Source organism: Capra hircus, chromosome 3, assembly GCF_001704415.2.
Source record: "Capra hircus breed San Clemente chromosome 3, ASM170441v1, whole genome shotgun sequence".
NCBI lineage: Eukaryota > Metazoa > Chordata > Mammalia > Artiodactyla > Bovidae > Capra > Capra hircus.
This window is the reverse complement of record NC_030810.1, coordinates 104,076,650-104,099,738: the sequence shown is the minus strand read 5'-3', so window position 1 is coordinate 104,099,738 and position 23,089 is coordinate 104,076,650. Positions and strand designations below refer to the sequence as shown.

The 23,089-nt window shown below is 44.0% G+C and overlaps 1 protein-coding gene across 1 annotated transcript in view; it reads right to left on the bottom strand.

Annotated features, from left to right (window-relative positions):
• Positions 1 to 23,089, bottom strand: part of TDRD10 (tudor domain containing 10) — a 54,235-nt gene that overhangs the window by 11,775 nt on the left and 19,371 nt on the right. Inside the window, exons 5-6 of the mRNA XM_005677434.3 lie at positions 20,829 to 20,899; positions 20,031 to 20,187 (exon numbers count right to left, since the gene is read on the bottom strand). Coding sequence (XP_005677491.2) covers positions 20,031 to 20,187; positions 20,829 to 20,899 — 228 coding nt within the window. The remainder of the gene's footprint in view (positions 1 to 20,030; positions 20,188 to 20,828; positions 20,900 to 23,089) is intronic.

Genomic DNA, 23,089 nt, shown 5'->3' with positions numbered 1-23,089 from the left:
AGGCTGGGACCTGGGACCCTTTGCTGCAGTGCTCACACCTGGACAAACGTCTCCTCCAACAATAAAATACAAGGAAACTCTAAGGGACTAAAAATAACTGCACGCATGTGCAGTCAGGGAGAATCCTGGACAACAAGATACAAAAAAAGATGAGAAACCCAAAACCCAGTGCCACTTCTGAAGACCGGGAGCAAAAGCAGGATGCTGTACCTGCCCCATGCACAAAGGCATGGGCTAACCACCGAAGCCACCTCTCTGGCGTGAGCCCTGGACACGCCCCTGCTCACCCCATGTAAGGACCCAGCTGATCCCACCTTGGGAACTAGCAAGCGAGCTTGGTGCTCGTTTTCCCTCCTGGTGCTGCTGCAGAGGGGGACCCAGTAAAGACTTGCCTGAATTTCTTGTCTGGCCTCTAATCAATTTCTACTGATTAAGGAAGCTAAGAACCCTGGTTGGTAATACTATCTGACATTTTCTTTTTCCTCTTTTTTCTTTGGGGGGGGGGGGGTTGGAGGGCATTTTCTTATTTATTCACTTTTTTATGGGTTTACTGTATGTGTAGTTCCACTGGAATTTAAGCCTGATGTGAACCACATCTCTCTTCTGACAACTACCTTCATGGCCAAGGAAACCTCAGGCCCCAGAACAGTGTCTGAGACATGTTAAGCTCTTAGCAAATATATGTGAGAGAAAGAGACAGAAGGAAAGAGAAAGGAGGAGGGAGGGAGGAGAAATGAACTGGGGCAAATTCTTCATATAAACCTCGGTTTCCTCTTCAATACCATGAATCATACCTGATGTGAGGCTCTACTTTGGCCAGCATCTGTTCAGGACATGACACGAAAGAGATGCCTGATAAACGGAAGAGAGGTTAAGGGACTTCCCTGATGGCCCAGAGCCTAAGCGTCCACCTGCCAATGCAGGGGACACAGGTTCAGTCCTCATCCAGGAAGATCCCACGTGCCGCAGGGCCATGAAGCCCCGGCGGCACCACGCTGGAAGCCCGCACACCCCAGAGCCGGTGCCCCGCAGCAAGGGAAGCCACCGCACCACCAGAGAGTAGACCCCGCTCGCCGCAACCAAGAAAAGCCCGGGTGCAGCGACGAAGACCCAAGGCGGCCCACAGATGAACGAAGTTTCACAACAGGGAGGTTAAAAGCGCAGGTCCTGGAGTTAGCCGGGGCGCCAATCTTGGATGGAGCTCCGTAACTCTGGCCTGGCTCCTTGGTGTCTCGTCCGCAGGACAGGAGAGCAGCAGCGCCTATTGCTGGGTTTAGACGGGTTCATGCAGCAAAGCGATCGTTACAGAGCCCACAGAGTGAGCCCTCCACGAAGGCGAACCAGCACCGTCAACCAAGGGGGCCCAGGCAAAATCTCCACGTGAAATCATTCTGCCCCTGCTGCTGCTGCTGAGTTGCTTCAGTCGTGTCCGACTCTGTGCGACCCCACAGACGGCAGCCCACCAGGCTCCCCCGTCCCTGGGATTCTCCAGGCAAGAACACTGGAGTGGGTTGCCATTTCCTTCTCCAATGCATGAAAGGAAAAGTGAAAATGAAGTTGCTCAGTGTCCGACCCTTAGCGACCCCATGGACTGCAGCCTACCAGGCTCTTCCATCCATGGGATTTTCCAGGCGAGAGTACTGGAGTGGGGTGCCATTGCCTTCTGTTAACTTATGACAAAGCAAAGTGACAGTGTTAAAAAATCTCCTCTAGCCAAGCTGCCTTTTTATTTGAACAGGGCTTCCCAGGTGGTGCTAGTGGTAAAGAACTTCAGGAGACACATGTTTAATACCTGGGTCGGGGAGATCCTCTGGAGAAGGAAATGGCAACCCACTCCAGCAATCTTGTTGGGTAAATCCTCATGGACAGAACAGCCTGGCGGGCTACGGTCCATAGGGTCACACAGTTGTACACGACTGAAGTGACTTAGCACTTAGCAAGGCAGTTCCATATACCAATCTCAAGAACCAATTATCAGCAAGGGTTTCAAGCTAAAAATTACTATTAATACAGAAACACTGAAAACCATTCCAGGTCTAATTATTATTCCCTAATGATTTGAGAGATGTAACAAGCCTATTTTGTCAGTTTGTGAAATTCAGTTTCAGAGGAAAATCTATACAATTGTCATCCAACCACCACAGCAGACACATCACTCAAAAACAAACTTCAAATTTCAGGATATGCATAACATAGAAGTGGCCACCTAGAAGCTGCAGCAATTGAGGCAGCATCTCAGGAACTGCCAAACCAGCCAATTTTAATTAAGTTCTATTGTTGCCACAGTAACTCTACGCCCCGGATCAGTCAACAGCTCTTAATGGTCTACTTCGTTCTGGGACACTGCTACCAGCTGGTCAAGAGTTCCAAGAGGTGGCCTGCTCCAGAATCATGCAGGCAAGTCCCAGCAGTGGGAGAGAAGTCACGGGGCACACAAAGGTCAGTGGCCAGAAGGCTTTTGGGGGCTGGGAGCACCGGCCTCAAGTGACACTCAGAACAGTGGTGGCCTCCCTGGGATTGCTCACTGCCACACCCTTGGCCTGCTGTGGCCACCCTGGACCACCACTTTTAAGGTCCTGTCTCTACCTGGGGAACCACACCTGGAGCTACCTGACGGGCATATCCTAGTGGAAATTTAAAACTTGGAGCTTTAACCATCAGCTGCTTTCCTGCCACCCAGTACCACCTTGTAAAACTTGGAGCTTTAACCATCAGCTGCTTTCCTGCCACCCAGTACCACCTTGTAAAACTTGGAGCTTTAACCATCAGCTGCTTTCCTGCCACCCAGTACCACCTTGCATTTCTTGCCTTTCTATGTGCTGGGCTCAGAGGGGCAAAGACAGCAGACACAGGCCTTGATCTTGGGGAGCTACACCGAGTCACTCCACACGTATTTATACAACGCGTTCATTCTGGACACAGCCATCACATCTCCTGGGGGCAGGAGACAAGAAGTATACAAAGAAGTATAAGGTCGATGACCATAAGGGTAAAGAAGATTCACAAGGCAAGGAGAGGGGACAAGAGGGCAAGCGTGGGGGAGGGCGTGACAGCTGAGCAGAGGCCCGAATGAACTGAGAAGGCAAACCCGCAGGCATCTGGGAGATGAGCCTTCCTGCCGAGGACCCCTGAGGTCCTAGGGTAGGGCTGTGCTTCCACTGCGACACTGCAGCCGGAGAAACAGGCATCTGCATCTCTTACCGGTCCCACCCAAGACAGGTCTTCTGCTTCCAGGAGCTTGGAGTCTCTTCCACAGGGTCCCTTTAAACTAAGCCTAAGTGAACAGACGGACTGATGGTGGCACACCCACACACAGAATACGACTCAGCAATAAAAGAGAGAACTGCTGATGGCGCGGCCGCGTGGATGATTCTCAATGACATTCTGCTGAGTGGAAGAAGCCAGACACAAAGAGGCGCGTGTGGCTCGAGTCCATCTACACCAAAGTCTAGGAAAGGATCACTCTCATCTAAACTGATGGAAAGCAATCAGTCACTGCCTGGGGCCACGGAGCAGGGAAAAGGCACAAGAGAATCTTTGGGGGTGACTGAAATGGTCTATATTTGACTGTGACGGTGGTTATAGACGCATATGCTTGTCAAAATTCATCCAACTGTACACCTAAAAGGGGCTCATTTTATGTAATAATTCAATGATACTTCAGTAGGTGATTTTTTAGTATAAATTGGTTAAATCTGGCTAGGTCATTCCATGCTCAAACCCTCCAGTGTTCTCATGATTATGTGACTATGTTAATGCCAACTGCTGCTGAATCAAGTTACACACCATGAAAATGAAAAATGTTTAATACTAAAAATGTATTATGATTATTTTTATCCTTAAACAACCTTCTCCAGGAATTAACTGCTCCTTTTTTCCCATTTACTTGGATTTCCTTAAATTTCTGGCTAAATCAATAAAACAAAGACAAAATTAATGACCATCCAGTAAGACTGAAAAGAAGACACAAATTGCCAACATCAGGAACAAAATGGGATATCAATATACAGCTCACAGATATCAAAAGGATACCAAGGGGACATGAAGGACAACTCTACACATAAATACAAACGTGAAGCTGGACAACTTACTACAAAATATACCACTTTCTCAAAAACTATAAACTGTCAAAACTCACCCAGTCTGAAACAGACGATTTGAAGAGCCCCATTACTGTTAAAGAAATTGAACTCTTAAGTAAAAAAAAAAAATCTCAGGAATTCCCTGGCAGTCTAGTGGTTAGGACTTGGCACTTTCAGTGCCAGGGGCCCTGGTTCAATCCCTGGTTGGGGAACTAAGATCCCACAGCCAAAAAGGAAAAAGAAAATAAAAAGGAAACCTCCAAGCTCAGATGGTTTTACTAGAGAATTCTAGCAAACATTTAAAGAACAGTTACTGTAGTTCTATACAGTCTTTTCCAAAAGGAGAGAACACTTCCTGATTCATTTTATAGAATGCATTTATACTAGTATTCAGTTCAGTTGCTCAGCCATGTCCTTCTCTTTGCTAAACAAGAAAAATTACACGTTCGTATCACTCAATACAGAAAAAACCATTCAACAAAATTCAGCATCTGTTGAATGCTGAAAATGTTGAAAATTCAACATCTGTTATAGGTTGACTTATTTCTGCCCCCTCAAAAACATGTCTGTGGAACTCCAGACCCCTAGTACTCAGACTGTGACCCTTATTTGGAAACGGGATCTTTATAGAGGAAAGAGAGGTAAAACGAAGTCCCCAGGGTGGGTCCTAATCCAGTACGAGCGTGTCCTTATGAGAAGAGGAAGCCTGAGCAGCAGCCCGACACAGAGGGAGACAACACGAAGCCACGCAAGGAGAGCGATACGCGAGACAGAAGGCTGGGGAGACACGCCTGGGAGCCGGAGAGCGCCGAGGGTGACTGGCAGGCGCCAGAAGCTAGGCAGAGGCTAGCCACAGCTTCCCCCAGCTTTCAGAGGGGCCTCCGCCCTGCTGACACCGTAATTCAGGTCCTCCAGCCTCCAGAGCTATGAGACGGTCAATTCCTGTTGTTCCAAGCCACCCAGCTTGTGGTACTTTGTGACAGCAATCATACTACTACTACTACTGCTAAGTCGCTTCAGTCGTGTCCGACTCTGTGCGACCCCACAGACGGCAGCCCACCAGGCTCCCCCATCCCTGGGATTCTCCACGCAAGAACACTGGAGTGGGTTGCCATTTCCTTCTCCAATGTATGAAAGTGAAAAGCAAAAGTGAAGTCGCTCAGTCGTGTCCGACCCTCAGCGACCCCATGGACTGCAGCCTTCCAGGCTCCTCCATCCACGGGATTTTTCCAGGTAAGAGTAGTGGAGTGGGGTGCAACTGCCTTCTCCAGACAGCAATCATAAGAAACTAACATAATAACAATGACTCATGATTTAAAAAAGAGAAAACTCTTAGAAACAGGAACAGAGGACAGTTTCCTTAACTTAATAAAGAATATCCATCCAAAAGCCTATGATAAACTCATGCTTTATTGTGAAAGACTGAGTCTTTTTACCCTAAAAGAATAAGGCAAGGATATCCACACTCACTACTCTACTTCAGCATAATGCTGGGAATCTAGCCAGTACTAAGAAAATGAAACAAAGACATACAGATCAGAAAGGGAAAAAAGTAAAACTGGCCTTATTTGCAAATGACATTACTGTCTACACAGAAAACCCCAAGAAATCTACCCCCAAACCCCACATTCCTATCACTAATAAATTCAGCAAAGTAACAGGATATAAGATAAATATTAAAAAATTATATTTCTATATATTACCAATGAGCAAGGAGACAGAAACCAAACATACAGTGTCATTTATAATCACTCAAATAAAATTAAATACTTGTATCAACCTAATAAAATATATTAGAACTTGTATGCTGTAAACTATATAATCTGATTAAAGAAATCAAAAAAGGTCTGAATCAATGGAAACCCATACTGTGTATTTCTGTTCATGGACTGGAAGACCCAACATATAATAAAGATATCAATTCTCCTTAAACTAACACACGAGTCTAAAGCGATTGCTATCAAAACTCCAGTCAAGAGGGGTGGAGCGAAGGGAACACTGTTGATGGGAATGTAAATTGGTACAGCAACCATGGGGGTGGCTTAAAAAACTAACAACAGAGCTATTATATGACCCTGCAATCCCACTCCTGGGCATATATCCAGAGAAAAACATGATACAAAAGGATATATGTACCCCAAGGTTTACTGCAGCACTGCTTACAACAGCCAGAACATGGGAGCAACTTGAATGTCCATCAACAGATGAATGGATAGAGATGCTATACACATATACGATGGAATGTCACTCAGCCAGTAAAAAGAACAGAAATGCCTTTTGCAGCAACATATCATGCTGGGTGAAGTAAATCAGACAGAGAGGCATACACGTCATCTGACATCCTTTATATGTGCAATCTAAAGAGAAATGGTACGAATGAACTTATGAAACAGCAGGAGAGTCACAAACTTAGAGAACAAGCGTGTGGTTGCTGGGGGGAAGGGATAGTTAGAGAGTTTGGGATGGACACACACACACGGCTAGATTTCAAATGGATGACTAACGAGGACCTACTGTATAGCACGTGGAACTCTGCTCCATGTTATACAGCAGCCTGGACTGCAGGGGAGTTTGCGGGGAGAATGAATACATGTATGTGTATGGCTGGGTCCCTTCGCTGTTCACCTGAAACTTTCACAACATTGTTAACTGGCTGTACCTCAATACAAAATTAAAAGCTTTAAAAAACAAACAAACAAAAAAACTCCAGTCAAAATTACTGTAGTTCTAGATTATTCTAAAATCTATATACAAAGGCAAAAGAATTAGAACAGCTAAAACGATACTGAAAAACAGTAAGTAGAAGCAATCTCCTAATTTCAGTACTTCTTATAGCTACAGTAACTGAGACTATATGAGACATTAGACATGTAGATCAATGGAACAAAACTGGGGACCCAGAAACTTGCTGTTGTTCAGTCACAAGTCCTGTCAGACTCTGTGACACCACGGACTGCAGCACACCAGGCTCCTCTGTCCTTCGCTATCTTCCAGAGTTTGCTCAAACTCATGTCCATCGAGTCGGGGGTGCCATCTAACAATCTTCCTCCTCTGCTGCCCTCTTCTCCTTTTGCCTTCAGTCTTTCCCAGCACAGGGTCTTTTCCAATGAGTTAGCTATTTGCATCAGGTGACCAAAAGAGGGAAGCCTCAGCTTCAGCATCAATCCTTCCATTCTTTCAGGACTGATTTCCTTTAGGATTGAGTGGTTTGATATCCTTGCATTCCAAAGGACTCTCAAGAGTCTTCTCCACACAGTTCAAAAGCATCAATTCTTCGAAGTTCAGGCTTCTTTTTTTTATGGTCCAACTCTCACGTCCATGCATGACCACTGGAAAAGCCATAGCTTTGACTATACAGACTTTCGTCAGCAAAGTGATGTCTCTGCTTTTTAATACACTGTCTAGACCTGTTGCAGCTTTCCTTTCAAGGAGTTAAGTGTCTTTTACTTTCATGGCAGCAGTCACCATCCACAGTCATTTTAGAGCCCAAGAAAATGAAATCTGTCACTGTTTCTACCTTTTCCCCTTCTATTTGCCATGAAGTGATGGGACTGGATACCATGATCTTAGTTCTATGAATGTTGACCTTTAAACAGATTTTTCACTCTCCTCTTTCACCCTTTTCAGAGGCTGTTTAGTTCCTGTTTTCTGCCATTAGAGTGGTATCATCTCCATATCTGAGGCTGTCAATATTTCTTCCAGCAATCTTGATTCCAGCTTGTGATTAATCCACCCCAACATTTCACACGATGTACTTTGCATATAAATTAAACAGAGTGACAATATACAGCCTTCTCATAATCCTTTTCCAATTTTGAACCAGTCAGTTGTTCCATGTCCAATTCTGCTGCTTCTTGACTCACATAAACGTTTCTTAGGAGGCAGGTCAGGTGGTCTGGTATTCCCATCTCTTTAAGAATTTTCCACAAATTGTTGTGATCCATAGTCAAAGGCTTTAGCATAGTCAATCAAGCAGATGTTTTTCTGGAATTCCCTTGTTTTTTCTATGATTCAGTGGATGTTGGCAATTTGATCTCTGATTCCTCTACCTTTTCTAAACCCAGCTTGTACATCTGGAAGTTCTCAGTTCACATACTGCGGAAGCCTAGCTTGAAGGATTTAGAACATAAATGTCCTAGTATGTGAAATGAGTGCAATTGTGCAGTAGTTTGAACATTCTTTGGTATTGCCCTTCTTTGGGAATAGAATGAAAGCTGACCTTTTCCAGTCCTGTGGCCACTACTGAGTTTTCCAAATTTGCCGGCATACTGAGTGCAGCCCTTTAACAGCATCATCCTTTAGGATTTTAAATAGCTCAGCTGAAATTCCATCATCTCCACTAGCTTTATTCATAGTAATGCTTCCTAAGGCCCACTTGACTGGACACTGCAGGATGTCTGGCTCTAGTTGAGTGATCACACCATCGTGGTTATTCAGATCATTAAGACCTTTTTTGTATAGTTCTTCTGTGTATTCTTGCCACCTCTTCTTAATCTCATCTGCTTCTATTAAGTTCTTACTGTTTCTGTCCTTTATCATCCCCATCCTTGCATGAAATGTTCCCTTGGTATCTCCAATTTTCTTGAAGAGCTCTCTAGTCTTTCCCATCCTACTGTCTTCCTCTATTTCTTTGCATTGTTCACTGAAGAAGGCTTTCTTATGTCTCCTTGCGATTCCCTGGAACTCTGCATTCAGTTGGGTGTATCTTTCCCTTTCTCCCTTGCCTTTTGCTTCTCTTTTCTCAGCTATCTGTGAGGCCTCCTCAACCACTTTTCTTCTTGCATTCTTTTTCTCTGGGATGGTTTTGGTCACTGTCTCCTGTGCAATGTTATGAACCTCTGCCCATTGTTCTTCAGGCACTCTATCAGATCTAATCCCTCGAAACTATTTCTCGCCTCCACTGTATAATCATAAGGAATTTGACTTAGGTCATACCTGAATGGTCTAGTGGTTTTCCCTACTTTCTTCAATTTAAGCCTGAATTTTGTAATAAGGAGCTCATGATCTGAGCCACAGTCAGCTCCTGGTCTTGTTTTTGCTGACTGTATAGAGCTTCTCCATCTTCAGCTGCAAAGAATATAATCAGTCTGATTTCACTATTGACCATCTGGTGACGTCCATGTGTAGAGTCATCTCTTGTGTTATGGGAAAAGGGTGTTTGCTATGACCAGCATGTTCTCTTGACACAACTGTTAACCTTTGTCCTGCTTCATTTTGTACTCCAAGAACAAACTTGCCTATTACTCGGGTATCTCCTGACTTCCTACTTTTGCATTCTAACCCTCTATGATGAAAAGGACATCTTTATTGGTGTTAATTCTAGAAGGTGTTATAGGTCTTCTAGAACCGTTCAGCTTCTTCAGCATCAGTGGCTGAAGCACAGATTTGGATTATGACACTGAATGGTTTGCCTTGGAAATGAACTGAGATAATTTAGTTTATTGATTCCTAAGTTATCGATGTTCACTCTTGCCAGCTCCTGCTTGACCATGTCCAACTTACCTCGACACATGGACCTAATGTTAATTCCAGGTTCCTATGTAATGTTTTCCTTACAGCACTGGACTTTACTTTCACCGCCAGACACAATCACATTTGAGCGTTATTCCATTTTGGCTCAGCGGCTTCATTCTTTCTGGAGCTACTAGTAATCGCCCTCTGCTGTTCCCTAATTTCATATTGGACACCTTCTGACCTGGGGAGTTCACCTTTCAGTGTCATATCTTTTTGCTTTTTCATACTGTTCATGGGGTTCTTGAGGCAAGAATCCTGGAGTGGTTTGCCATTCCTCCTCCACTTAACCACAATTTGTCAGGACTCGCCACTATGATCCGTCCATCTTGGGTGGCCCTACACAGCATGGCTCACAGCTTCACTGAGCTAGGCAAGTCCCTTTGCCACGACAAGGCTGTGATCCATGAAGAAGGATGAAAAAATAAATGAGTCGACACAAATATGCAAAAGCAATTTAACGGAGGAAATGGTGCTAGAAAAACTGAATATAAGAAAAAAAATAAAACTCAACCTAAGTTTCAAAGCATATACAAAAATTAACTCAAAATTAAAAGGGGCTTTACAATGTAAAGCCATATAACTTTAAAAAAAAGGATAAAATCTTTGTACCATTTTACATTCCCACCATATAAAGGGTTCTCTGCATCCCCTCCAGGATGTCACTTTTTAATTTTAGCCTGATAGATACATAGTGATATCTTATTATGGTTTTAATTTACATTTTCCTAATGTCAAATAGTCAATCCTCATCCCAGTTCCCAAGAAGGGCAGTACTAAAGAATGTTCAAACCACTGGACAATTGCACTCATCTCCCGTGCTAGGAAGGTCATGCTCAAAATCTTACATGCTAGGCCTCAGCATTAAGTGAACCAAGAACTTCCAGACGCCTAAGCTTTAGAAAAGGCAGAGGAGCCAGAGATCAAATTGCCAACATTTGCTGGATCATAGTGAAAGCAAGGGGAATTCCAGAAAAACATCCACGTCTGTTTCATCAACTACACTAAAGCCTTTGACTGCACAGACTGTAACAAACTATGGAAAACTCTTAAAGAGATGGGAATACCAGACCATCCTACCTGCCTCCTGGAAAACCTGTACGCAGGTCAAGAGGCAACAGTTAGAACCCAGTACGGAACAACTGACTGGTTCAGGATTGACAAAGGAGTACCACAAGGCTGTTTGTTGTCACCCTGTTTATTTAACTTATACACTGAGCACATCATGAGAAATGCCAGGATAGACGAGTTACAAGCTAGAATCAAGATTGGCGGGAGAAACATCAACAAACTCAGATATGCAGATGATACCACTCTAATGGCAGAAATCGGAGAGGAAATAAAGAGGCTCTTGATGAAGGTGAAGGGAGAGAATGAAAAAGCCAACTTATAACTAAATATTAAAAAAACCAAGATCATGGCATCTGGCCCCATTACTTCATGGCAAATAGAAGGGGAAAAGGTGGAAGTAGTGACAGAGTTCCTCTTTTTGGGCTCTAAAATCACTGTGGATGGTGACTGCAGCCATGAAATCAGAAGAGGACTGCTTTTTGGCAGGAAAGCTATGACAAACCTAGGCAGTGTGTTGAAAAGCAAAGACATCACTTGGCCGACAAAGGTCCTTATAGTCAAGGCTGTGGTCTTTCCAGTGGTCATATACAGTTGTGAGAGCTGGACCGTGAAGAAGACAGAGAACTGAAGAATTGATGCCTTCAAACTGTGCTGCTAGAGAAGACTCTTTGAGAATCCCTCTAACAGCAAAGAGATCAAACCAGTCAATCTTATAGGAAATCAAGCATGAATACTCATCAGAAGGTCTAATGTTAAAGCTGAAGCCCCAATATTTTGGTCACCTGACGCAAACAGCCAACTCATTGGAAAAAACCCTGATACTGGGAACGATTGAGGGCAGAGGAGCAGAGGGCAACAGAGGACCAGACATTTGGACAGCATCACTGACTCAATGGACATGAGTTTGAGCAAACTCTGGGAGATGGTGAGGGACAAGGAGGCCTGGTGCGCTGCAGTCCACGGAGTCTCGAAGAGTCGGACACGACTGGGAGACTGAACAATTCTAACGATGTTGAACATCTTTGCTTGTGGCTAGGGCTGGCCAAAAACCTCTTAGACCTGACAACAAAAGTGTCATTCATAAAAGGAAAAACAGATAAACTGGACTTCACTGAAATTTAAAACCTTTGTTCTACAAAAAATCCTATCAAGAAGATGAAAAAAAATGAGCTACAGAGTAGGAGAAAACACTTGCAAATCATGTATCCAACAAAGGACTAGTATCTAGAATACATAAAGAACTCTCAAAATTCAATGGCAAAAAACCCAAACAATCCAATTAGAAAATGGGCAATAAAAAGAAAGATATTTCAACAAAAATGATATACACAAATAGTAAATAAGCACATGAAAAGGTTTTCAATAGCATTAGCATCAGGGAAATGCAAATTAAAACTGCAATAAGATATCACAAATATACCTACCAGAGTGGCTAAAATTAAAAAATGACATCCTGGAGGGGTGTCTGAGAACCCTTCATACAATCATAGTGGAAATGTAAAATGGTACAGTCATTGAAAACAGTTTCCTTAAGAAAGGAAACATGTAATGACCATACTATTCAGCAATTTTAATTTGGGGCATTTATCCCAGAGAAATACACAAACTCTATACATGAAGATTTATAGCAAATTTTATTTGTAATAGTCAAAAACTAGCAACAATGTAGATATCCTTCAATGGGTAAATGGTTAAGCAAACTTTGTACATCTACCCCATAGAATACTACTCAGCAGGATAAACTATTAGTATACGCAACAGCCCCTGGATGATCTCAAAAAATTATGCTGACAGAAAAAAGCCAATCCCACAAGGTTACATACAATATTTTTCCATTCACATAACACTCCTGAAACTGAAGAAATAGAGAACAGACTAGTTGTTCCAGGGACTAAGGCAGAGATGGGGATGGGAGGGAGGTGGGTGTGGCTTTAACAGGAAGGATGCTCGTGGTAGTGAGGGAAACGTCCTGTATCTTGATGGTATCAGTGTCAATATCCCGGTTGTGAGATTGTTTTCTAAGATGTTACCATTGTGGGAACTGTGTAAAGGGTACAGGGAATCTAGGTACTGTTTCTTACAACTAGCTCCATGTGAATCTATGATTACCTCAAAAAGAAAAGTTTAACTGAAAGAAAAATTCTTATCTCACCAGCAGCATAAAAGCAGAGAGCCACTGGCCAAAGTCTGCTGACCCCTGTCCTGGTCAGTTATATTATTTCAAGTATCTTCTTCTAGTTTTTTGGACTGAATTTATCTTCCTTTGTATTATCTTTCAAAGTAGGTAAGTTCCTAATTTTAATTGATAACTCCTCTTTTTTTCTGTATGCCTTAACAACTCTTATTCTACTCTGAGGTTATAAAGTGATTCTTCTATATTTTTTCCTAAAAGTTTTAAAGCTTTGTTTTTCACATGTAAGTATGGTTCATCTAGAGTTTATTTTTGTGTATGAGGTAAGGCATGGATACAATTTCATATTTTTCCACATAAAAAAGCAACTGTCCAGATTCAACAACTGAAGTGTCTGTCCTTTCACCAGACATGTGCAACTCTACAAGAACAGTCATAGTTTCTCCATTTGCAAGAGCCTCTTTTGGGGGACTCTCTATTGTATGTTATTAGTCTTAAATATTCATAGGCTTTTAAACTTCCACATAAATTTTAGAATTAGCCTGTTCCATTCCTGGGAAACCCTGCGGGAATTTTTATTGAAATTATGCAGAATCAACAGAGGAATTTGGGGAGAACGACTCTTAAGTAACTCTTTTCTATCTTCCTATCCACGAACATGAAACTTTTACCATTTTAGACTTCCTTAAAGACTTTGAATAAAACTAACATTTCCCCCATAGGCCATGCTCACCTTTCACTGGATTCATTTCTATGTACCTTAATTTTTTAAATTGACCTTATGAATGTTACATTTAAAAAATTATTTTCTGTTGTTTATTCATGGAAATATAAATAAAACTGATTTTTATATATCTGATATATATCAAACTACCTTATTAAAATGTTATTTCTAATAATTTATGTATTTAAGTTTTTCTATGTAAAGAAACATCATCTGTAAATAATGAACTTTGTTTCTCCTATCCCAGTATTTATGCCTTTAACTTATTTCCCTTACCTTACTAGATAAAAGTATATCCATGTCTTGTTCCTATTTTTTAATGAGAATGTTTATAATGTTTTTCTATTGAAATATTATTTTCTGTAGAGTTTTAAAAGATAGCCTTTATCAGGTTAAGAATAACTTTTCACTTCGAGCTGCTAAAAATCTTTATTTTTAAATCATAAATTAGTGCTGAATTTTATCAAATGCTTTTGCTGTGTCTAAAGTGATCATATGGTTTTCATTCTTTAATCTGTTAATGTAGTGAAAGAGTTATCATTTTTCTTTATTTTTCTTTTTTTTTCCCTGGCCTTACCATAAAGCTTGCTTGTGGGATCTCAATTCCCTGACCAGAGTCTGAACCCAGGCCATGGCAGTCAAAACCCAGAATTCTAACCACTAGGCAGCCATGGAACTCCAGACTTGTCATTTTTCTAATGTTAAATTTCTGTATTTTTGGAAAACATCCAACTGCCATTACAATCTCCATCAGCCAATATTGACTTCATTTTGCCAATATTTTGTTTAGAAACATGACATGTGTATTCATGTGAGAGAAGCCAGCCTGCAATTTATTTCTCTCATAATCTCCTGCCTGATTTGTTATCAGATTATATTGGCCTCAAAGAATGAACAAGTATCTCCTTTATTCCTTAGAAGAATTTATATAATATCGGAATTTTCTGTTCCTTGAAAATTCAGTAAATTTGCCTATAAAACAATCAAGAGCTCAGTGTTTTCTTTACAAGATGATTCTAAACATTGATTCAAACTGCTTTACAGATATAGGACTATAAGATACAGGTTCTTATCTAAGATACAGGTTCTTATATTCATTTTGAAAATGATATACTTTAAAAAACAGGTCCATTTCTTCTAAGTTTTCAAATTTATTAGCTTATATTTTAATATCAGCTACATCTATAGTTATGATCTCTTTTTTAATACTAATGTTTATTTATTCCCTTTTCTTTTTTCTAATTAATCATTCCAAAAGGTTTTTTTCATTAATCTCTTTAAAGAATCAAATTTTGACTTTATTGATCCCTCTATTGAAGCTTTGTTTTTTACGCTTCTTGTTTCCCCTCCAGTTTTACGGCAATATAACTGACATATAACTACAGCTTTGTTTACAAAATTAAAAATTGTTTTGTGAAAGGGAAACAAGAAGAGCCATTTTTACGTATTGATTTATGGCTGCGCTGTGCCTCAGCTGCTCCACAGGTTCTCCTCCTGGCTGGGGCGAGCGGAGGCCTCTCCTCCTTGCTGTGTGCGGGCTTCTCGCTGCGGTGGCCCCTCTTGGTGCACATACAGCACAGGCTCTAGGCGCACTGCCTTCAGCGGCTGCGGCGCGCAGGCTCTAGAATGTGGGCTCAGCTGTGGCCCACGAGCGTAGCTACCCTGTGGCACGTGGGATCTTCCTGGCACAGGGATGAAACCTGTGTCCCCTGCATTGGCAGGCCGATTCTTAACCCCTGGACCACCAGGGAAGTCCACAGAATTTTTAATTAAAAAAAACTTTGCTTCAAAATTTTTGCTGGGACTTCCCTGGTGGTCCAGTGGTTAAGACTCTGTACTCCCAATGCAAAAAGGCCAGGGTTCGATCCCTGGTCAGGGAACTAGACCCCACGTGCCACAATTAAAGATCCTGCATGCCTCCACTAAGACCCGGTGCATCCAAATAAATAGATTTTTTTTTTTTTAATTTTGTCTGTTCCTTATTTGGGTTTATTTTTACTTTTTACCTACTTCAATCAACTGTAAGCTCATTTATTTTCACCATGTCTCCTTTGCTCGTTTAAGCATTCAACATTACATACTTCCCCATAAGTACTGCTTTTGCTGCAGTCAACTTTTTTATTTTCTAGGTCGTACTGGGTCTTCGTTGCTGCGCACAGCCTTCCTCTAGTTGCAGTGGGCGGGGGCTACTCTTTGCTGCAGTGAGCAGGCTTCCCGTTGCGGTGGCTTCTCTTGTTACGGAGCACAGGCTCTGGGTGCATGGGCTGCAGAATCTGCAGCACGTGGGCTCAACAGCTGTAGCCTGTGGGCTCTAGAGCACATATATCCCACAGCTTTCGATGAGAAAAACTTGTCCGTATTGTTCAGTTCTAAGAACTTTTTCAAAAAAATTTTCTGGCTGAGCTGTGCGGCATGCAGGATCTCAGCTCCCCGACAAGGCACTGAACTCATGCGCCCCATAATGGAAGCCTGAAGTCTTAACCGCTGGACCACCAGGGACGTCCTCTTAAGTATTTTTAAATTTCTCTTATAATTTCTTCTTTGACCTACGAGTTATTTACTTAGGAATATGTTTTTCAATTCCCAAAAGCGTGGAGATTAGTGTTCATCTTTTGGTTACTGATTTCTAATGCAAAAGCACCAGAAATGGTCCTGAGAAATGATATTCATCCCAAAAGGAAGACGGTGAGCCTCTAAACACTCTTACTAGTACCTGGTTCTGGCATGACAGTACTTACCCAAACAACCGTAAAATTGGACAAAATACACAGATTAACTGTTTCTGGTACACACTAATGATAGTGAATAGCAGAGGGCAATCTGCCTGAGAAAAGGAAAGCACGGGCTAGGAGCCCACATTGCCTCTGGCCCCCTGCCAGGGGGCATTTTCCCAATTCACAGCCAAGGCAAGCAGAGCTGGGCAGTCAGTGGCAGTCCCCCTGAGCAGAAGAAACACACAGGAGAGGTTTGGTGCCGGGAATTTATGAGATGGGGTACCACTGAGCAAGGAGTACAGAAAAGCCCCAGAAATCTAGGGGCTAAACCCAGGTGCTTGGCTGAATCCTAAGCTGCCCATATGCAGGGTAGGTCCTGGGAGGCCTTAGAGAGAAGAGCTGCTGTAGAAGGTAGAGAGTGAGCTAAGAGAGAAATACAGGTATCAATACGATGCCGGGAAGATAACGGAGTTCCAGCCCAGCCGGAGTGGAGCATGGTAAGTACCCTGACACCTTCAGCCTACAAGGTCAGATCTGAGGAAAAGGATTTTGCCTAAGAACAAAGGCTCAAAGTGAAGTATCAGTTCAGTTCAGTTCAGTCGCTCAGTCGTGTCCGACTCTTTGCGACCCCATGAATCGCAGCACACCAGGCCTCCCTGTCCATCACCAACTCCCGTAGTTCACTCAAACTCATGTCCATTGAGTCAGTGACGCCATCCAGCCATCTCATCCTCTGTCGAGTATGCCAGTCCCCAAAAAAGAAAACCAACTTTAATAAGATCAAAAGACCAGCTAGTGACTTCATTTTTGCTAGGAAAAAAAATCAGCACTATTTAAAGAACATAATGTAAAGTCTCTGTAATACAACATCCACAGTATCCAACATACAGTAAAAAATTACTGTAAGAAGCCTTTACTCTTAAGCAAGGAGGTAAATGTCCACAAAAGCAGAGCCACAAGTGGCCCAGATGTTGCAATTAGCAGAAAATAATTTTGTAACTACAGTAAGTATATTAAAGAACCTGGAAGAAAAGACAAACAAAACGGGTGAAAAGATGAAAAAGTTCAGGAACGTCCCTGGTGGTCCAGCGGTTGAGACTCTATGCTTCCACTTCAGGGGCCCTGGTCTGACCCCTGGTTGGAGAACGAAGGGGGCTCCCCAGGTGGCGCTAGTGGTAAAGAACTCGCCTGCCATTGCAAGAGACGTACGAGACATAGGTTCAATCCCTGGGTCGGGAAGATCCTTTGGAGTAGGAAATGGCAACCCCCTCCAGTATTCTTGCCTAGAGAATCCCATGGACAGAGGAGCCTGGGAGGCTACAGTCCACAGGGTCGCAAAGAGTCGGACACGACTGAAGCGACTCAGCACTCAAGCACGCACGTGTGGAACCAAGACGCCACATGCCTCAAGGCCCAGCCAAAAAAAAAAAAAAGGAGAAGTTCAGCTGAGGAATGGGGGGTAAGAACTAAATGGAAGTTGAAAGCTACACTATTTGAAATGAAAAATGCATTAGAGGAGCTTAATAGCAGACTGGACATAACAACAGAAAAGGTTCGAGATTTCCAAGACAGGTCAGTGTGAAGAAGCGGGAAAGCTAAGACCATACCTATAACTGAGAGCCGTGAGCAAGGTGGTGTGAATTATTTTCAGCAGTTCAGAGAGGTTGATGGCTGAGTTCAACTAGGAGAGGAGTTGTGCAAGATATGACTTAGTGAACTAAGGGAATTAAGGTAATTTGAATGAAGGCAATTATGATTCTGGAATCTAAGCTAAGAAGGGAAGTGAGGGAGTAGAGTGTTGAATAGTGAAGAAGTGGCAGGGGCAGTGTTTTGAGTCCCAGTGTGTCTGATTGTTAGACTGGGGGTTTTAGAGCCTTGCTACTCAAAAAGTGGTCCCAGGACCAGGGGTGCCAGCGCCACTTGGCACTCGTGGCATAGCGCCACAATTCTCAGGCCCCACCCCACATGCACTCAATCAGCGTCTCTGCAGGTAGCGCTCAGCAAGCTGTTTAACAAGCTCAGCGGTGACTCTGATGCTGCTAAAGCTTGAGAACTGCTCTTCTAGAGTAAGAGAGATGCAGGGAAGTGGTGAGGGGCAGAGTGGGGTGCTCCAAATGATATTTTGGAGATGGTCAATTATGAGCCGTGACAAGGTCTGAGATACAATTCAGGGAACGGGAAACTGTGACCGAGTGAAAGGAGAGATCACTGAAGATAAATGGTCTAGGAGATAAGGGGTCAGACTCTTAGACAGACCATCCACAGGACACACTCTGAGTGTCAGTAGGAGAGAAAGATGGTGAGTCAGACGCTAACGTTATCAATGAATAACAGGGCACAACAGTGAGAATGCCAGGTGACTGCAACCAAGGTCAGTATGTGGCGTAATCAGACAGCCTGCCCTTCCGAGAGAGAGAGGGTTTAAAGAGAAAGGAGGAAAAACAGTTAGCAACTAGCAAAGGGAGCCACCTCTGGCACTCTTACTGTAGAGATTCTAATCCACCTCTCAACTCCCATCTCCAACTTCTCCAGCCTTGGCTGACCTTGTTAATTGCCTGCCAACAGGCATTGTCTCTTCCCTTGCTGACAGATTCCCAAGTTTAGCAACAGTGTGCCTATTTTAAAAGATACATTTTCCAGCCTCCTTTGCACTGAAGGTCACCAGTTGCAGCTCTCCCTAACAAAATGTAAGCAAAATTGTGGTAGGGCTCCTGAGAATGTGCCTTTTATGAGAACATAGGCTCTGGACCCTCTGCTTCTCCCCTTCTTCCCACCTGGAACCCTGGTTAGCATCATGGAGTTCCCATACCACCCTTGGACTCCCTACTTTCTGAACTCTTCTACAGCAAAGAAAAACAAATAGCTTTGCTTCTGGTTCACCTTCACCTACATAGAGCTGGCTTCATTGGAGGGAAGCTCAAAAAAAAAAAAAAAAAAATCATTGGAGGGAAGCTCCTGGAGGTTAGTCATGGGCCTTCTCTTCTCTGTCCACAAAGGAAGCCCCCACTAGGCACTGCCCCACCGTTAACTCTCACGTTCCCAGGCCTCATACTTGTTTTCCTATCAGGAAGGATCAGGTTTTACTCACTTTGGTCTTCCTTACCTTCCACACCAGCAGCCAGAACAAGGCTATGCAAACAACAGATACAATTGTTTGCTGCGTTAAACAAGTAAAAACCTCAATTTCAGTAACCCAGGTGGAAAAAGCCCTGACTGAATTGCCTAATAACCCTTTTCATCTTTGCCAAGAATACAGCCTTCCTTTCATTTCAAAGTCCCAGGTTTTCTATACCAACCTTGCTCCTGACTGTTAAAGTCATAAAGTTCCCTAATTTCACCCCAGCCCCCGTTCTGTCCACTGTAAGATGGGACAGAAAGAGAGAACAGAAAGCAGAGTCATCTAAGTTCTGAAGAGTGACCACAGGTGGGCTTCCCTAGTGGCTTAGTGGTAAAAAGAATCAGCTTGTCAATGCAGGAGACCCAGGTTTGATCCCTGGTCCAAGAAGATCCCATGTGCCATGGAGCAGCTAAGCCCACGTGCCACCACTACTGAGCTTGTCCTCTAGAGCTTGACAGTAACAACGAAGTGCCCCACATGTGCCCTAGAGCCCACGCCCCACGAGAGAAGCACTGCAATGGCAAGCCCATGCACCGCAACTAGAGACGAGCCCCTGCTTGCTGCAACTACGGCAAGCCCGGGTAGCAACGAAGACCCAGCACAGCCAAAACTAAACAAATTAAAAATTTTTTTTAAAAAGTGACCACAGAGCAACCCCTCTCCACAGCCAGGCACCCACCAGAAGCTCCCGGGGCCGCTCAGTCTCCTCAGGGGTCCTCTTGGGAGACCTGTTGTTGGAATTCACGTACAGTTTTCGCTTGTGGAAGAGCTTCCCATTCAGCGCCTGGATCGCAAGTGCCACTTTCTGCATAGAGCCCAGATCTACGAATGCGAAGCTGCAAAGGAAGGAGAGGGCAGTTCTGAGCCCAGCTCAAACAGAGCTGCAGGCGGGTGCCGAGCGCAGGAATGGTCTCCTCTCCCCTCTGCAGGGACAGGAGAGCGGCTGGGCCACTCCTAACGCACAGGGAGGCCACCACGACACCCAGGTCTGGGCTGGGCAGTGGGGAAGCTGGTCCTGGGGTTCCTGGGGACCGGGAGACATGCGCTGCCCCTTTCGCCATATACCATAGGGTTGGCTCTGGGTTTCCTTCACACTGTTCCCCACGCAAGTTCAAAGTCCTTTTACTGCCTTGAACATAAGAAAGGAAAAATATGAGTAGGTCTAGATTTCAGAGGCAACCAAGGCTGAGGGAGGTTCACTAACTTGCTTCGAGTCAGAAAACAGAGAAACGACAAGACCAAAAGCAAACCCAGGGCTTTGGATTTCTAACCCAAGGTTGTATGGATAAGGTAGTATTAGCTGCCGAGTCAGAGGGTTAAATGTGGAAAGGGGGTTTCCCAAACGTCCCTCTGCCAAGTCGCAGCGGGCGTGGCGTTGGGAGCTGTTGAGCTGGTCTGCAATATCAGTGCATCAGCAAAATGGACAAAGAGGAAAGGAGTTGCTTCCCAAAGAAAACAAAGGAAGAACAGTCATTACCATCTGCAGCCATTCTGGACTCTGTGGACACGGAGAGGGCTGAAGTCCTTCAGAAGGCACCGAATCTCCTCCTGCAACGGCGGGTTTAAAAGTGATTCAGAGACCTGAAGACAAAGCTGACAGCTGGATCCCCAACCAGTTAGGCTGCTATCAGCTGAACAAAGACTTCAGGAGAACCAATGACGTGCTGAGTGTGCCAGGCTTTGTGCTCAGCGACGCAAATACAGAGACAAGAAGGATGTAAGCGCTGCCTTCGACTGCAGTTCAACAGACGTGTGGGGCCCTGACAAGACAATCAAGTAAACAGGTCGTTTTACCAGAAGGTGTGAAATTCCATGAGGATGTACAGAGGCCTCTGGGAGAACACAGTCTGGGTATCTAACCCAAATTTGGAGAGAAAAGAAGTGATCAGGGTGGGCTGCCAGGTGGAAGTGACTTTCAATTTATTAGGAATCTCTAGGCTATCTCCCTTTCATCGCTACCTAGGCAGGAAGACATTTTTAATTGAGTCTGCTGACTCAGTCCTGTATTCATGGCAACTTCCCTTCCCTTCTTTCCTGACACGTCCGAAAGCAAACATGGGCTACCCACGAGCCTTACGCCAAGCGTTACAGGAGATATGAATTTGAACTTGACATAAGTCTTGAATTCAAGGAGCTTAGAGTTCATAAACACGTGATCTCTGTTTAACCGATGGGGCGGAGTGACGTTTAAGAGTAAAAGTCAAGTCCAGAGGGGCAGCGCGTGGAGGGAGCACACTCATCTCCCGTCAGCTGCTGATCGAGCTGTCTGCCATGCCTGGTCTGTAAGGCTCCCCACCCCTACCAACCACCCCAACTCTCCTCACTGCGGCCAGGCCTCTACCGCCTGGGGATACGATCCCCTCCCCTGGACGTCTCTCCATCTAATTCTTAGCTCTCCCTGCTGCCTGCCCTCAGGCTCCCTCTCCCACTCCCACCCCTGGCCTCCAACCACGAATGCCCTCCCTTTTTTGAGATAACATCTACCCAACCCTGATGCCCTTCTGAGAGACACCCTATTTTTTCTTTTTCTGCCAAATGTGTAGAAAGAGCCGTGTCCGCCTATTGCCTCTGTTTCCTCCCCGCCCACTCCCTCCTGGCTGCAGCTTGGCCGCTGTTCCTGCTCCGCTGAAAATGCATTCTTGCAGGTCACAGATGCGCTGCCCACGGCTGCAGCTCCCCCTCAGGCCTCCCAGTCAACTCCTACCTGTACCTCCCCACTTTCGCCTTCCCCAGCTTCCCCACTGGCCGTTCCCACTGCAAATTCCACACCTGTGATGAAAACCCACGTTTCCCAAGAAAATTCTACTTTGGGAAAATGTATATTTATACCATCTTCTGTTATTACCAATCTAAAGTCACTTTGTTGGCAAGGGAAGAGAAATGTATAATGTATAGCTCATTTTTCCAAGTCTTCATATTTGTATTACATTTAAATTCAAATTTTCTAATTTGCTTTTACTTTTAAATATTTAATGTTTATTACACATGAATCTACAAAATGCTGAGCAACAAGCAGTTTGTAAGAACAAGCAATATGTGCTCAGCATTTTCAGTTTATAGAGCACTATCATATGCCTATTCCATTTGATCTTTAAAACCACCCTATGAAGTGTATATTATTATTGTCCTTGTTCTCAAATGCATAAAAGAGATTAAGTGACTGCCCTAAGATTACACAGCTAATTTAGAGTCAAGATTTGAACTCAAGGCTTCTAACCTCAAATCTGGCATTCTTTTCATGATATCATGCAAAATGATACCTTTCTTCTGGTCAGATTTTGCTATCATTAAAAGAGAGAATCCCCTCGTGGTCCAGTGGTTAGGGCTCTGTGCTTTCACTGCTGAGGGCATGGGTTCAATCCCTGGTCAAGGAACTAATATCCCCAAAGCCGTGTGGTACAGCCAAAAATAAAGCAATGAATAAAAGGTGAAATAAAATAAGAGAAAACTCCCATATTTTTGTACCTTCAGTGTCAGGAAACCACAGCCTTGGGCCAAATCCAACCCGCCACCCTTTTCCTAAGGGTTATTGGACTGCAGCCACCACATGCACTTACGTCTTCTCCGCGGCCGCTTTCATGCCCCAGTGGCAGAGTGTCTGCAACAGAGGCATATGGCCTGCAAAGCATAAAACCTTACTCCCTGACCCTCTGGGGCTTCCCAGGTGGTGCTCATGGTAAAGAACCTGCCTGCCAAGAGGCGGGTTCCATCCCTGGGTTGGGAAGATCCCCTGGAGGA